Here is a 16,670-nt window from a genome sequence, read left to right on the forward strand (position 1 = left end):
ACCACGATGGGACCTCGCCCCTTTCCCCCTCAACCCCCCGCGGTGCCAGAAGCCATAGGATGTCACTTGGTGGAAGTCACGAGGCGGCAGCCACGTTTACAAAGCAGAGGCTTTTTTATTAATATGCCGGAAATCTGGAGACACAGTGGGTTTTCCAGGTAACAAATCACCAATGTACAAAACCTTACAGCGTGGCTCCCTCTATCCATACAAAATGATTGTCACGTGGTGTGGAGTAAGGCTGGGTTGGGGGAGGGAAGCGAGGAGGAGGGACCAGGTGGCGCCCCCCCCACCCCCAAAGCGGGGCGGGGGTACAATGCCATCACGGCCGAGGGCAGGTTGGTAAGGTTGACCTTGGTTTCATTCGGCTAGGACATGGGTGGTGAGAGGACGTCTGAGCTGGGCGATGTCCCAGGTCCCTCAGATCTCACAGGCCTGGGTGGCCCCGAGGGGCCAGCCTGTCCTTAGCCTCAATGACAAGGGTGCCCTCTCCTGACCGGGGTCTGGCCCGCGGCAGGATTGCCGCTGCATTCCTCCCGTCTAGCCAGAACCAGGGCCTTTCTCAGAGGACGGGGCTGGAGGGAGGGCGAGACCTGACCTGTCCCGGTACCACCCCCCCCCCCCCACCAGGGGCCTCAGCTGCCCTGGCACCCCTCCCTGGTTCACCAGGCGAAGAGACTAGAATGAGGCTCAAACACTCAGGGCAGAGGACCTATCCTCCTTCGAAAGCTGTCCCTTGACTCCTGATTCCAGAATACCCATTTCAACACACAAATGCTAAAAGGCACCCAATTGTGCAAACAAATAAAAATTCCTTCTCTGGAGAGGGCAAGGGGTTCTGGCCTGGGGCTCGGTGCAGCAGGGCTGCGGCTGTCCAGAGACAAAGTGGACAAGGCCAGGCTCCTGATGCCCCGTGGGGATCTCCCTGGTTCACTGTTTCCCCAAAGGGCTGTGCTTTAAAAACAGAAACAAACGTCCACCACTTCTCCCCTGCTGAGGGGCACAGCTGTGCAGTGCTGGCTCTGGAATCAGCCCCTCCAGGGCCACCCTCGAGAAGCCTTGGCCTTGGGGATGGCCGGGGAGAGGCGGTGGGGGAGCCAGCATGGCTCCCCTGGGATCAGGCCATACCCTGCTAGGAGGGCGTGGCAGGGGGGAAACTTCTGCTCACCCACCTTCCTAAGTCCTGGGAGGCAGTGGAGGCATCTGGAAAGCTGGGGTCAGACCAGGATGCCCAGCGGGGGCTGCTTCCCCTGCCCCCTGCCGACCCCTTTCATCCCACTGCCTCCTGCACCGTGCTCGGTTTGCAGCCCAGCGGAGCTGAACCAGAGCTCCCTCTGTTCTGGCCCTGCTTCTGCTGCCAATGCCAACAGCGCTCACTGGGGCTGCTGACCCCAGTGCCTGCTCTGGATTCAAGCACCGGTCCTACCCCAACCCTGCTGATCTCAGGAGAACCCCCACAAGATATAGGGGGGACTCGGTTAACTGAGGGCTCACCTGAACATAGCTGTGCCAGTGAAGAACCCTGGGGCAGCCGGGTCCCCATTCTGGCCTCAGTGGAGTCCACGGAGGGGACTGCTCAAGGTGGGTTCGGGGGGCGGGGGGAGCTGTCCCAGTGGATAGGCAGGGGCTCAGCCGCAGGCCTGCCGTGGACCTCCCACGGTGAGCGTTTGCTCCATGCACCCCTTCCCAGCAGCAGAACCTAATGCACAATGTGAAGGATCTGCCATTGTCTTTAGCAGAATCCTGTAACCAAGATGTCTCTGCTAGAACAAGATAATCACAAGGAAAAGGGTTCTAGTGGCGAAAGCCCATCTCAGGAATGGGTCGGGTAGCCATTAGCCCGGCCCTCTTGCTTGCTTTCCACCACCTGAGATTCTAAAGGAGGCCATTTTAGAAGGATCTGCAGCAACAAGGGTTAAACCAAAGGAAGTGTGGGAGAGAAGGCTTACAGAGCCAGGATGTGGAATTTGCATAATCACGTGCTATCTCGTGCTGCCCAGCACTGGCTGAGATCCGACCGCATGGGTATGATCACACCCCTTGAGTATTCTATCCATTAGGTCCTAGGGACTGGTCCCCCAAGGAAATGTTCTATTATATTATCATATCTATAGAAATACTAACCCACATCCTAAGTGGTTTTGTCCCTAAAGCAGGCCAGACACCCCGTGACACGGGCCGCGGGGAAAGTTAGTGGGGAAGCGGTCAGCTGGGACGGGGGTGTGAGAGCAGCATTGGGAAGACGGTGTGGATCTGGCCTAGGGAGGGCTGGCCCACTTTGAAGGTGAGCCCTGCAGAGATCGGCAGGATCTATCCAAGTGGTCTTCTGAAGAGGCCTTCTGGAACTTTCCACGTTAGGCAGAGCTCACGGCAGCCTGACCCCCCCAAACCAGAGTGACCTCTGGGGTTAAAAAAAACAGGGCAGGGTGGTTACACACCAAACCCCATCTTGTCTTTTTCTCTTCCTATATATAAATATGTGCATATATATGAATGCGTGTATGTGCACACACACACGCGCGCATTTTTTTCAATACGTTGTAGTAAAATAATACTATTGTGTTATTGCATAGAAGAGATGGCTGTCGTGCTGGGGCTAGGTGACGGTCTGGGAGCGCTGGCGGCCACCTGGGAGCTGCTGGGTGGCGGGGACCTGGCCGCTGCCGATGAGCTGTCCCTGCCGCTCCTCCTGCTCGCAGGCATGCTCCTCGTACCACTCCTAGAGCAGAGCGCAGACGGGGCGCTGAGCGGGCGGCACCCCTCCCAGCCAGCCCCGTGCCTGCCCCAGCCGGAAGAGCCCCTGCCCCACCCTGGGGCACACAGCGGGCAGCGGGAGCCAGCCTCACTCAGGACACCCCCAGGCCTGCTGGGAATTCTGCGTGTAGCCCAAACAGAAAAAAATTACCGTGAAATCTTTCCCTTGTTAGAGGTTTGCAAGCCTCCTCATAAATATTCTCCTTGGCACATATCATCTCTTTGAGCGAGGCCCAGGTAGTCATAATCATCCTCTGTTTGATTGTGAACATAATCTTTTGTCCTTCACAAAGGGATTCCCCGGTGTTACCCTTTCGAGCTTGGCAGGAACCGTGTCACGATACACCCGAGAAAACCGAGGCTTAGAAGTTGTATGAAGCTGGATGAAGTTGAGAGCCTCTCCTAACTCTCACATTGCTTTTGCTGCCCTCCAATAAGGCTGTGAGAGCATTTTGCAAAAAAAAACGTAACCCACCAAAGACCCATACTGTTTTGTCACCTGACATTTTCAGAGACAGGTGATTGAGGAATTAGAAAAGCTACCTTAGGTGTTTAAAGAATCTGAGCCACAGGACGTGGGAGCTTAAACAAGACTGAGACGGCCTTCTTTCTGTGCCCCCTCACTGTACAGAGGGGGACACTGAGGCCGGGAGTGGACAGACGGGCAGAGGACAAAGGAGAGCAGCAGAGTGCATGCCCACGTTGGAGCCATCTTCTCTGCTTTGTGAGCCAGAGACTGTCCCCCTTTCACAGGTGTGAACAGACTGAGGGACGTGCCCAAGGTCACAGAGCCAGCAATCAAACCCAGGTCTCATGACGCTGAAGTTCATGTGAGTTTCACATCTCTGTGGCCCCAGTTTCACGAACCACTATGTGTCCGTACCCCTTGTGTTCTCACAGAGAATGTGAGTCAGCTTGGCGTGCTACAGACTCCCTGCCTTCTGGGCGAGGACACTGGTCATCACTGTCCCAGTGAAAACAGAGGGTTTCTGGCTGTTAGGATGCCAGAAACAGCTGAGTCACGATGGGTGGCGTGGGAGACTCTCCCCTGAGCCCTGGGACCCGGAGGCTGAACGGAAGACCCAAAACAGAGCTCATGTGCTGGTGGCCTGCACTCTGTGGGTTCTGTCTGGAATGCAGGGTGTCAGCCCACATGGTGCTTTGCAAGATCGTTTACCTAGCTCCCAATGTGGAAAGACAGGGAGATTTTACTAAAAAAAAAAAAGGACTTCTCCCTTCTCTTAAATTAGAACAACCACAATAAAACCTCAAACAGCCAAAACACCCAAGGGATCCAAGGCCCTAGGAGAACCTGATGGCCCCGAGAAGAGGCTGCCCTCTCTGACGAGCCCAGCCCTCACTAGCTCTCCGGGGCCTGCACCCCCCTCTTGCCCATGACATCTCCTGTTGAACACACCGCACTTGTGGCTCTGGCTCAGAGTAAGAAATCGGGATAGGTTCTGGAGAATGCTCAAGGGGCAAGGCCGTATGGGAGAGCTGCTTGTGTTGGGGAAGGACCTGCCCAGCGCTGCGTCCCAGACGCCACAGGCAGCGGTCTAACGGATGGCCCTGATCCCTGCACTGAGCCTCCCCGACTCCACACTCAGGGCAGGGACAGGACAGTAGCCCCCGCTCAGCAGCAGGGAGGCCCACCCCCAGGCAGGAGCTGGGGGTGAGGGTCTAGGCAGCGGGGGCAGGGGCACGCCTACCTGAATCTCTTCTTGGTACATCTTTAGGCTCAGGTCACTTTTGGTCCTTGATCTCCGTCCCAGAAACACCACGGTGTTTTGCTAAAAAAGCACGGAGGCTTAGGATCAGTCCGAGCGGGGGCCCTGGTGCCCTGCCTCAGCCGGCTTGAGGGGATGACAGTGGGGGAGGCCCTCCACAAAGCCAAAACCTGTCCCCTCCACTGGAGGCGACCCTGAGGCTCCTCACCTCATGTCTCTCCATCTGGGAGAGGACCTTGAGCAGCCAGGCGATGTCCGAGGTGGCTCCTCGCACCTCCTGGTAGAGCTCCAGGACAGCAACCAGCTCATCTTTGGAGATTTCCTTCTCGAGGGTGATGCCACCATCAACTGTAAGAGGGGAGGCCAGGGCTGGGAAGGAGCCTGGGGCTCAGAGCCCCCCAATCTGGCTTGGTCTGGTTCAGCCCTCCTCCCTGTGGCCCCAGCAGGCATCCTAAGATTCCCTCTCCAAACAAACCCGCATCAGCACGACACGCCCCCCCACCTCCTGCCATCTGGCACGCACGTCCCTTCCCCTCCCTTTGCTGTGGGTGCCAGGGGCGCTGGTTGGGCCAGCAGCTTATAGGGGACAGAGGGTTTCGGCAGGGAGTCTCAGCCAAAATGGTCAGATGGCCTGATAAGACAGAGATTTGGAAACAACAAACAGGTATGTGGTGGCTCTGATGGAGAATCTGGAAGGATCAGTACGCACAAAGCTCTGTACCTTGGAACAGGCAAGGCCATTATCCCAGCTGCGGTCATCCAGTTGCAGAAGGATGAACTACTGGTACGACATTTACACCCTTTAGAACCACACTGCGACCATGTGATTTAGAGATGCGGAGGTCACAGCGAAAAGGACAGCCAGCTATGGATGACAAGTGTCTGGAGGCGTGGGAGGGCGGAGCGGAGGGCTGCTGTGTTCACAATAGGCCTTTCTCTGCTCTGCGATTCTTCTAATCTCGGGCATGGACTATTTTTATTTTGAACATGAGATCGAGAGCATTCTTCCGTCATTAAGTTATTTGAAAAGCAATGCACACGAGAGAGGTAACAGATACACCAGACAGACATGCTGAACTGCAGATAGCGGGACTGGACAACCAGACAGTGGGACCGGACAGCCAGACAGTGGGACCGGACAGCCAGACAGCTGACAGCTGACAGCTGGGCAGCCGACAGCCGGGAAGCCGACAGCCAGCCAGACAAGCAGCGGGAAGGCTCTGGCCATGGCTGCTTTTGCACAGACCTTCCGAGTCCTGGTTCTTGCGGCTGTAGTTCATTCGGAAGACGAAGGCCTCGAGGATGAAGGCGACAATGATGGTCATCACCACCTGGCCGGGCGCAGAGAGTGGGAGGGCGGGCATGTGAGCCACTGCGGGGCCTGCACCCAGCAGAGCCCGGTCAGATGCTGACGCCTGGTCCCAGCTCCTCCTCCCCGGGCGGCCGCCCATCAGGCAGGGGCAGCTGGAGACTCTGAGTGATGAAGGGCAGAGAGTGTGGCTGGCGACCTACCATGGTCACGATGTAAAAAGTCATGAAGTAGAGGCGGCTCCAGTGTGAGGTCTGAGAGGTGACACCTTCCTGGGGACACAGGGGGCAGCCAGTGAGTGGGTACCCGGGCAGGGCCAGGTCACTGTGCACTTGGGCCACTCCACGGTCCCCTGCTGGGGGGGTACTTTACAGACCCTGCCCAATCTGCCCCAGGGGTGTGGCAGACACAGGAGGGGGCCCTCACTCCCAGGGTCTAAAAACTCCTCTGTGCTGCATGAGCCCTCGATGCTCCCCAGGGTGGCAGGGTTCAGGACTGACATGGGCAGTCTTTGTCCCAAGCAGGGGTGGAAGACTTGGAAGAATTTAGGGAATGGAAAACCAAACCCAACAACCCTTGCCACACTGTTTCTTGACAGCAGTGGAAAAAGGACAGAGACCCACAGGCTAACTGGCATCTCCAGGCCGCTAGGGGATGTGGTGGGGGGAGGCAGGGACAGAAGCAAGTCTAGCAAACACAGAGGGGTGGCTCCTGGAGCCCAGCCCGCACTGCAGGCTCTCTGCAGAACCCCAACCCTGTGTGACCCAGGCCCCCAACCCCGACAGGGAACAGAAGAGCGAGGCATCCCATTGGGGGCCAGGCAAGGCCAGAGCTGGTCTCAGAGGATGGTGGGAAGATGCCCCCAGGAGTTGACCAATGTCCTTACCATAATGATGTACCAGTTGTTGACAACTGTGAGCTCGAACAAGGTTACTGCCAAAGGGAAGGGGGAATGAGAAGGGTTTCAGTCACAGTCACTTTTTCCAAGTCTGTTTCAAGTGGCCTCTCTCTGCCTATCTTGGGTACCACGCACCTAGATGGTGGTGTCCCCGTCCGCCAACTTGGACTGTGTGTTCCAAGCCCCCCCCCGGCCCCCGGGCCGGAGCACACACCTCGTAGGGAGTGCTGCCATCTTGGCCTGTCCCCCAGAGAGCGTGCCTCTGCCTCGGCAGCCTGTGGCCAACCAGGGCTGGGGGCGGGCCATCGGTGTAGAGCTGGCATGCCACGATGGGCTCCCCTTCCTCTTGAGCTGTGTCCTGCCCCGGCCCTGGCACCGGCCTCTCCGTGGAACCCACGCGTGGGCCCGAGCTGGGGGCTGGGGTGAGTGCAGGGCACTGTGGCGAGCTAGTGTGGCTGTCTCAGCCTGCAACTGTGGGGTTGTGCTAGGTGGGGGGGGGGGTTCCCTAGCCTCACGCTGTCCCCCTCCCAGCAGAGCATGAAGCACCTCTGCTCCCAGGAATGAAACCTGGTGGGGAGTGGGTGCTGGGCTCTGGCCTGCACCCTGCGGCAGGGCAAACCATGGGCCCCACTGAGGCTCCAGAAGACTCAGGAAAGTGTCGCAAACAGCTCAGACTGGGGAGGCCTCTGACAGCTCTGCTAGGCCGCGTCTGGGGCCCACGGTGACCAAGGCAGTGTCCCCGGGACTGTCCCGCCTGTGGCCTCTGCACTCACCGAAGCTGTTCAGGATGTTGTCAAAGTTATTGAGATAGTAGTAGCCTTCATCCACAACGGTCTTATTGCCCACGGTGTGACTGAGCCAGCGGTAGGCATCAGCCACAGTGCTGGTACTGGCCAGGGAGACAGAGGGGCAGGGGGAAGGTCACAAGAAAATCGGTCACCTCGACAGAGGACAAAAGGCTTAAGCGAACAAGGCTCTGACCAGGGAGCCGCCGTCCTGGCCCAGCCCCCAGCTCTCTGGCCCACCTTCCTGGCTCAAGGGAGGCCCTCGGCTCCTCTCACTGGCTCGGCATTGCTGGGGACTCCTAGGCTCACCCCCTGCTCATCTGCATCCATCTGGCATTTCTCTGCTACCAGCAAAGCCATCTCCCTCCCAGCTACCGGAGGGAGATGCTAGCAAGGGAGAGAAAGATGGTGTCTCCCCTGGTTCTCCCCATCTGCGACCCCATGCGGGGGAGAGTTCCTTGCCGGGCTCGCCCCAGCACCAGGTGGGAGTGCTCCGAAAGGCTGCCCCTGTTCTGAGAGCTTATTTGCGGCTTTCCTTCCAGTCCTTTCTGGCTGCTCTGTTAACATTCATGCTGACGTTTCTACCTGTCTGGTCCTCGGGCCCCCAGGGAACTTGTTCAGAGGGCAGAGTCCTGGGCCTCGCGTGGCTCTGGCCCATTGTGGAGTTTGTGGCCTATGCTGTCGGGCTCTGGTTCTGAGCTCAGCCCGACACTCAAAATGGCTGCCAGCGTTTTTGGAAGGAGTTTGTGCTTGAGGCCTCACAGGCTAAATTTTGAAGAGAACACTGTGACTAGAGAATTAACACCAGAGCACACTGCTTTCGTTGTGGCGGCTTGGAGGAAGGGAGAAGTCACGGGAGCTTGTGCTCCCCATGCTCTACCCCTGCCCCCAAAGGCCTTCCTGTGGGTGTCCATTGGCCTAATGCTGCCAGGCAGCCCGAGCTGATGTGTCTGCCGAGTCCCCACCATGCCCAGAGAAGTGGGAGGAAGCCATAGGACTCGGGCCTCAGGCTACTCCTGGTTCAGGGGAGGTCTTCAGACCTCAGCCCGAAGGGTGAGGGAACGGAGGCCTGCTTGGGGACGGGGAAACCTGCTCAGATGTCCTTGCCTCACAGACAGCCCTCTGATTCCAGGTCCCTCACTTAGCTATCATACTCAACTAAGCCCCCGAAAGCAAAGCAAAGTGATTCCCGGGGCTTCGAAGGGTGCTGGGGCTCGGAGAGGTGTGTCCCTGCGGCCCCCGAGTCTGCGGGGGACCTGCTAGGCAGGGCTGGGGGCAGCGCGCCAGTCCTGGCTCGGGTCCTCCGGAAGCATGGCGGGGGCGGGCAGGGCCAGGCCCCACTGCGTACTCACTTGCAGCAGTTGGGGTAGAGGATCCCACAGAAGAATTCCATGCCCACGATGGCGAAGGAGTAGTAAAAGATGAGCAGGGTGAGGCCCAGGCTGGGGAGGAGGGTCAGAAGGGACAGGGTGACTGGGCGTCAGGCAGGAGAGACCAGCGCCTCCGGCAGCCCCAGCATCCTCAGACCCACTGCGCTGACTGATGGACAGGCATGCCCCTAGCCAGGTTTACCAACTGGAAAGTGCCTGCAGGGAAGGGGCCTCGTGATTCAGGTCTGGGCTCAAAAACGGCTCGAGTCAGGACTCTATTAACAGATGCCCCTTTACCAGAGATTCACCCCTTACCTGTGAAGGTAGACTCACAGGTGACCCCTTACCTGTGAATGTAGACACAGGTGGTAAGTGAGTTGACAGCTCCCTGCCCTCCCTACTAAATATTTCAGACAGGTCAGTGGAGAAAAGTGGTACCAGGGAGACCTGTGGTGGTCAACATCTCAGTCTCCTTGGAGACCCGCCAGACCCTCGATGTCAGTCCTTTCCGGGCCGCCTCCTCTCCCCCGACTACCACCCAGCTGCCCCCCTGGGGGCACAAGCCTCACGGCGCCTGGCCCTGGGGGCCCAGAGGCAGGACCGTACCTGGCCATCCGGGGCAGCAGCTCAAACATGGTATCCAGCACGTTGCGGTAGCGCTTTTTCAACTTAAACAACCTGAGGGAAGAGAGCGGGGGGCGCTCAGACGTTGGCATGGCCACAGCCCTGTTCCCCGGCATGGGCGGGAGGGGAAGGCCCGGGGCCTCTTGCCCACCATGAGCCCTGCTGCCCTCCCCGCTGCCGGCCTGGGGGCATCTCACTGGTCTCCTCCTTGGGGGAGGCAGGCGTTTACCAAGAGAGCCAGGAGGCCCTGAGAGGGGCAAGGCCTTGCTCAGCACAGCGAGGCAAAGCCCAGAAAGAAGGGAACAGAAGCCACGCCTGCAGACGAGCCAGGCGCATGGCGGCTCAGCGGCTGGGCAGCCAACAAAGGGCCGCCTTGTATGGGGAGGAAGCGGACATTCCCCCAACCCCGGCCCCCACCACTGGGGCATGGCTCTGGGTTCTTCCGGAGAGACACAGCCCCCGACCGCCATCCCCACCTCCACCTCTCCTCCCAGGAGGGACACGTATGGGATCGGGGCGGGACACACACAGGGAGACCCAGGCTTCTGAAGACACCGAGAGCTCCCGACCCCCAGGTGATAAGGGGTGGTCCGTGGGCAGTGCCTTACTGACTCCCCACAGTCGTCTCTGCGGAAAAGGTGAGACCCAGGGAGGGTTTTTCTTGACAAGACGCTGTGTCAGAAAAGCCTGGGGGTCCCTCAGAAACTCCCCTTGCACCCTCGGAGGCTGTGGCCTTCTGGTTTATGACTCTGAGCACATGCGTCTCTGGGGCTGCAGACCGAGGTCACCCGCGCTGTGGGCCAGGTTTCCCCTCCACAGTCAGAGGCAACCATCCCCGGGATGTGAGAAGGTGGGCAGGCCGCATGCCCCCCACAGGTGGAGACGGGCTGGGCGCCTCTGCAGTGGGGTACGTCTCTGACACCAGGCTCATTAATCTTCCGGTGCCCTCCTGCCACTTCCCAGACCAGTCCCAAGGCTTTCCCCGCCCTGCCCCCCGCCCCTGTCACCTCAGCAGCTGGAGGGGACGCAGGACCACTATGAAATAAAAGGGCTCCATGTTGAAGGCCAGAGCCAGGAGTCCCAGGAAGGCGAACACCGTGACCGAGAAGTCGAACCTGGGAGGGAGAGGGAGAAGCCGCGGTCCATTCGGCCTGCCTGGGCCCGCCTCTGTCCCGCAGCTCCCTGCTCCCCAGCCCTGTTCTCAGTGCTCCCTTCCAAGGAGCCCACATGCGGACCCCAGCAAGAGCCTGCAGCCACACAACTCAGGAAGCAGCTTCCTGCCGCCTTGGGGTTTCTGAGGCTAGCTTGGCTGGACCCCCAGGCACAGCACACAGAGCAGGGATCAGAAATGCCCAGAAATTCCTGCACTGGTCTAATAGCAGACGTCGGGTTACATGGGTAACCTCTGACCCCAATGAGGTTACTGAGGGAAGGGGCAGGATGGGCAGGTCGGATCCCCCCAAGGCCAGCCAGCCAGCCCTGTTGGAGGCGGGGGGCCTTCTCTCCTCTGCAGACACCCATGGAGACTCTGAACACAGCATGGTGCACGTCCCCCTACTGCTCTTCCTCGACTCTTCTCTATCTGCCAAGACCAAGACCTCATGAGTATAGCCTGATTTCGTGGGTGAGTTCACTTAAGTGGGCGGTAAGTGGCCTTGGAGGTCTCTGTGGAATGGGGACAAGAGCCACTCGGGTCTCTTCACACCCCTGGCTAGCGGCTGACCAAGGTGGGTGGGAGAAGCTTCCTTCTCTGTTGGAATCATGGTTTTTATGGAGGAGAAAAGAGCGTAGTTGCTGGCGATGGGTGCAGGGGCCAAAGGACTAGTCAGAGCCAGCCGGGCTGAGGACCCTTAAGAGGCCATGTCTAGGAGGAAGGGGCGAGGGGGGCCTGATGCTGGCGAGTCCCAGAGCCACATGCAGAACTGCTCCAGCAGACAAAGGCCTTGCCCCTGTCCTTGGCCCCTCTTCCTGCCACAGCAGGCCACGGTGCGTGCTGTGGGAGGGTAGGGAGAGGACCCGCGGCTCTCGCAGTCTCAGACATGGTTAAGAAACGTGCACTCCACTCACAGATTCCACCCAGAGGACAGGTATTCCACGGGGCCAAGGCCAGCAACCTTCAGGAACAGCTCCACCCCGTAGACTGGAAACAGGAGGAGGCAGTTAGTAGAGGCCCCGCCCCCAGCCCCGCCCACACCTGGCCTGGCTCCCGGTTCTGCCGAGGCTCTTCTGAGGTCTCCAGCCTCCCCTCCCCAGGCCAGTGTTTAAGACAAGCAGTTCAGCAAAGCCACGTTCAGAAACCTACTAGTCAGGAAGACGACGTAACTCCAGGGCACGTGCTTGGAGAAGAAGTTCCCGCCTGTGAGACAAGAGGCGGGAGGTCAGGCGGTGGGGCCTGACGTGCCCGCAGAACCAGCCGGTCCCCCAGCCAGGGCTCACCTTTCAGCATGAAGGTCTCCACAAGGATCCAGACCCCGTTGACTGCCACCACCAAGTCTGCAAACAGGTGCGTAACAGAGAAAACACAGATGGGTGTGCAAATAGAGAGCTCACAGCGGCAGCCCCCCTGGCTACCTTCTTGGCAGCCCCCGGGAGATGCTCCACACACCCATGTGATGGATGGCTTCCTTCCGCTTAGTGCTTTTACATGAGCTACATCAGCCAGTGGTTTCACTTAGAAAATGGCCACAGGTTTCTAAAAGCATGCTCTATGTCACCGTAGGAATACCGGCTGTTTTTCAGTAAAACCCACAGGCCATTCCAAGTCGGTGTAAAAGATGCTTGAGTATTAAAATGGTTGCTCTTCCCCAGAGACAGGTGATTTTAAGATGACTGCATGAGCTAGTTAGCAAAATGACATATTCATTTGGCCTTTTACATACGCATCCCAGTTCTAGCGAGCCACCCCCGTGACATACTAGCAAAACACAAAACAATGTGTCCTGCAAGCCATTTGCTGGAGAACTGATAGAGCAAAAATCTAGAAGTGCCCTAAATGATCAACAGGGGACTGGTTGGATCAACCGTGACACGTTCATGAAATGGTGAAGTATCAACTCTAAAAAGAAATGAAGAATATATATTGATGGGGAGTGGTCTCTGGGATATATTGTTAACTGAAAAAAACAAGGTGGGAAAAAGTGTATATAAAGTATGCTACCATTAAATTAAGACATGGGGATAGGCATATATGTGTATCTACTTATAGTTTTTAAAAAATGGAAGAAGAAACCAAAATAGAAGTTACCCACTGGAGGAGGTTTGACAGGATGTAAATGAGATATCCTTAAATATACTTTGTTTTGTACATCTGACTTGGAACCACGTAGACAATTTACATAAGTATAAAACAAAGTTAGATGTATAAAAAGCAATCCCTGAAAATCAAAAATAAAATGAAATAAAGAAACCTAAATGTGTGTCCAGTTGGTGACACCCCCACATGGAGAAAGGACCACTACAGGTGACCCTGACACGTGTCATGTGAATGTATGTCCCCAGAGGGATGTTCTAGTCACTGTGTTGCTGGGACTGTGTTGGGATCACTGTCTGGAGACAGTTTTGAGTCTAATGTGGGGTACAGCAAATGAGTAACTGTGTGAGTGGTGTTGGGAACCAGGATTTTAAGACGGCAGGGGGGCGGAATCTGGGTATGAAAGAATGAGAATGTTCGGTAAAAACACAATAGTCCTGAATTTGAATTAGAAAAGTCAGGATAAACTCCCGACATGGTTTATCTTTAAAAACAAAATCCTACCTCTGTCCATGGAAAGGCCTAGAAGTAATAACCAACTCCAAGCTGTGAGCACCTTTAGCATTTCAAACTGTGGTGTCTAAACACCGTTTCCCACTAAATGGAACCCGAGCCCCTTAGAAAGACTGAATCCCACCAGGCCATTAGTACTGTCCAAGAGGACTTCCTATGACAACGGAAATACCCTCCTCTGGGCTGTCCAACTGGTAGTCATTACAACTGGTAGTCATTAGCTTTTTGTGGTGACTGAGCACTTGAGATGTGGCTACTGTGGCTTTTTTCATTTTAGTTGCTTAAATTTAAATAGCCACACATGGCAAATTGCTACCACACTGGACAACACAACTCTAGATGTAACTACCAGACGACGGGAAATAAACAACAGAGGAACACGTGAAAACAAGACTGAAGGCCAAACAGTCCCATTTCTTCAACTCACTGTCACAAGACGGAGAAAAGGGACGGAAGAGAAACCTACAGACTGAAACCAACTTAAGTGACGGAGCAACCAACCGCATCCTGTGGTTCTGAAATCTGCTTCCAAAATCTCCAGGTCTAGGGAGGGGACGATGAGCCACAGTGAGGGTACAGATGGACAGAATGACTGGCCATGGGGTGACAGCCATTGAAACTGGGTGGTGGGTACGTGGATGCTCATTATCCTCTCCCCACTTTTACACATGCTTGGAATTTTCTATAATAAAAAGTCAACCACATGGCTGCAGGGCTGATCTCTTGCCTCTCCACCTTCTGGAATGGTAAAAGACCCAGGCAGGATGGGGCCTGGAGCTATGGTCTTTCTCACTTACACATGAAATACTGGAAGGCCTTGGACTTCACAAGGATATTAATTCCTATTTGAAGAGAAGAAATGTTAACATCGAAATCTTCATTTGCAAGGACACTTTCCCCGACCACACACTTCGCACACATGAGCAATCAGGGTGTTTATGCCCAGGGGTGAGGAAGGAGGGCGTGCTCTCAGAGTGACCCCACGCTTGTGCTCAGGCAAGACCACACAGCCAACAGCTGTTCTGGGGAGAGCCCGGCAGCTCGGAGCCAGGATGCAGCACAGCGAAGCTTTGCTGGCCACGGCTAACCTTAACTTGCCATTGGCCTCGATCCGGGACTATATTCATCCACTTGAGTAACTATCCCTCCATGGAATGGAAAACCCTCTAAAGAATATGGACTAACAGCGGTACCCAAAACCCAAGCTGCAGGAGAAATCACAAAATAGGATACACCGTCCTGACTCTTGCTCCTAACGGCCCACACCCAAGGCTTCAGGCTTCTTGGACGAGAAATCCCCTGCGAGCTAACCATGCCCCTCCACGGAACTTCACAACTGGCATTTAATTATGGGGCAACACTTGGATTTCAGAATGTTGAATATTATGCTGGGCAAGCATGATGTCAGGGATCATCTATGCTCGCTATATATCCTGCCACAGGAGGATGGTCGGAATATGCGATTAGACACAAAGGCAGATTTTTTATTGTTATGTTAATCACCATACATTACATCATTAGTTTTTGATGTAGGGTTCCATGATTCATTGTTTGTGCATAACACCCAGTGCTCCATGCAGAATGTGCCCTCTTTAATACCCATCACCAGGCTAACCCATCCCCCCATCCCCCTCCCCTCTAGAACCCTCAGTTTGTTTTTCAGAGTCCATCGTCTCTCATGGTTCGTCTCCCCCTCCGACTTACTCCCCTTCATTCTTCCCCTCCTGTTATCTTCTTCTTTTTTTTTCTTAACATATGTTGCATTATTTGTTGCAGAAGTACAGATCTGTGATTCAACAGTCTTGCACAATTCACAGTGCTCACCATAGCACATACCCTACCCAATGTCTATCACCCAGCCGCCCCATCCCTCCCACCCCCCACCACTCCAGCAACACTCAGTTTGTTTCCTGAGGTTAAAGATTCCTCATATCAGTGAGGTCATATGATACATGTCTTTCTCTGATTGACTTATTTCACTAAGCATAACACCCTCCAGTTCCATCCACGTCGTTGCAAATGGCAAGATCTCATTCCTTTTTATGGCTGCATAATATTCCATTGTGTATATATACCACATCCACAAAGGCAGATTTGAGAAGAGAATCGATAATGTAATCCTACTACCTTTTAGAAAACGCACTTACTTGCCTGCTGGGGTGACCACACTGTCTGTCTCTTGTATACACACAGACATGCAGATGCACACGTACACACTCACCCTGTGAGCATGCTCTTCAAATGCTTGTCTGGGGTCTCTGGAAACCTCCATCTGTCCCCAGCTGCCCAGATGTCTTATTCAGGTCAACCTTACCTTTGAAGATGAGGAATGCCGTTCTGGGAAGCTCATCAAACCAGTGTTCTCTATTTCTCTTGGCCTGGCCAGGAAACAGGGCCATGGAGAGGGGGGTGTGAGGACCAGTGACCAGAACCTCGCCCTAGGGGCCAGGCTGCCGCTTTCCTGCCCTGCTCCCCTGGCTAATTTGGGGAATAACGAAAACACTCAGGGATGGAAATAAGGACAACGATGCTGCTGTCCACTGAGCCTGTAAATGGAGCCACACACATGGCTTCTTTTTATATAATCCTGAACATAACTGTAGGTAGGGATCATCGTTCTCCCATTTCCCAGGTGAGACAAGCCTTGGGAAGGTTTGGTAACTTGCCTGATGTCTGTGACTAATGGGGTGCTCTTAACCAGGAAGCTACAGTGCAATGGTCAGGGCACAAGGGGGGGCCGCCTGTAATCCTGCAGTGCAGGGTGCCAAGCCGAGAGCTGAGCTGTTTCAGCAGGGAAGGAGCTGGGGCTCCGGTGCGCTCAGCCTCATCCCCCCACCCCCCTAGCAGCTGGCCCCACTCCCTCTCTGGCTCTCTGGTCTTTGGTCCTGCACCAGCACTCACCTTCCACTTCAAGGCAGCAACTTCGTAGATATCATAAAAGTCCTTCAGGCTGTTGTAAGCAACATGAAAAGGTTAAAAAAATCAGAACCTGTTCTCACTGAGCTTCAGGTCTCCCTTGTCCAACTGTGGTCCCCTTCAATGGGGGAGGGGACATCTGAGAGTTTCAGCACCTCAGGGCCCCAGGGACCCTTACCTGGGGGCATTTCATCTCTTCCCTCCAGGTGCCATGCATACTGAATCTGCTTCATCTACACTGATCACAGACAGCTTTAATCCCCCTGGGTGACTATAACTTTTAGATGGACAGGGACAGAGCCTCCTCTAGCAGAGGACTTAATGGAACAGCTGAGTTCAGCCCAGACAGAGCTCAGTTACTCGTGTGTCTATAGCTGGCCCGCTTCCTTCTCCAGAAAGAAGGGTTCTGGTCATCAGCAGTCTGGAAGACCAAGACTGCCCAAGCAGATCTCAGGGCCGGTTCTGGAGGCTCTGCCGGGGCTGTGTGTGTGTGTGTGTGTGTGTGTGTGTGTGTGTGTGTGTGT

The 16,670-nt window shown here is 55.7% G+C and overlaps 1 protein-coding gene across 7 annotated transcripts in view; it reads right to left on the reverse strand.

The window, feature by feature from the left end:
* Positions 1-95: 95 nt before the first annotated feature.
* Positions 96-16,670, reverse strand: part of TPCN1 (two pore segment channel 1) — a 62,896-nt gene continuing 46,321 nt past the window's right edge. For 5 of the 7 annotated variants that reach the window (XM_073881071.1, XM_073881069.1, XM_025889842.2 and 2 more), the window contains 16 exons: positions 16,132-16,180; positions 15,545-15,608; positions 14,028-14,072; positions 11,904-11,960; positions 11,770-11,823; positions 11,535-11,607; positions 10,475-10,582; positions 9,450-9,521; positions 8,826-8,915; positions 7,462-7,577; positions 6,677-6,723; positions 5,994-6,062; positions 5,728-5,812; positions 4,690-4,829; positions 4,464-4,544; positions 96-2,719 (listed from right to left, as the gene is read on the reverse strand). In XM_073881071.1, coding sequence (XP_073737172.1) covers positions 2,597-2,719; positions 4,464-4,544; positions 4,690-4,829; positions 5,728-5,812; positions 5,994-6,062; positions 6,677-6,723; positions 7,462-7,577; positions 8,826-8,915; positions 9,450-9,521; positions 10,475-10,582; positions 11,535-11,607; positions 11,770-11,823; positions 11,904-11,960; positions 14,028-14,072; positions 15,545-15,608; positions 16,132-16,180 — 1,273 coding nt within the window. In that variant the 3' untranslated portion in view covers positions 96-2,596. The remainder of the gene's footprint in view (positions 2,720-4,463; positions 4,545-4,689; positions 4,830-5,727; positions 5,813-5,993; positions 6,063-6,676; positions 6,724-7,461; positions 7,578-8,825; positions 8,916-9,449; positions 9,522-10,474; positions 10,583-11,534; positions 11,608-11,769; positions 11,824-11,903; positions 11,961-14,027; positions 14,073-15,544; positions 15,609-16,131; positions 16,181-16,670) is intronic. The other 2 variants (XM_073881074.1, XM_073881073.1) reach the window with 2 other exon arrangements.

This window comes from Callorhinus ursinus, unplaced genomic scaffold (genome assembly GCF_003265705.2).
Source record: "Callorhinus ursinus isolate GAN/ISIS: 27379988/994484 unplaced genomic scaffold, GSC_fseal_2.0 scaffold41, whole genome shotgun sequence".
NCBI lineage: Eukaryota > Metazoa > Chordata > Mammalia > Carnivora > Otariidae > Callorhinus > Callorhinus ursinus.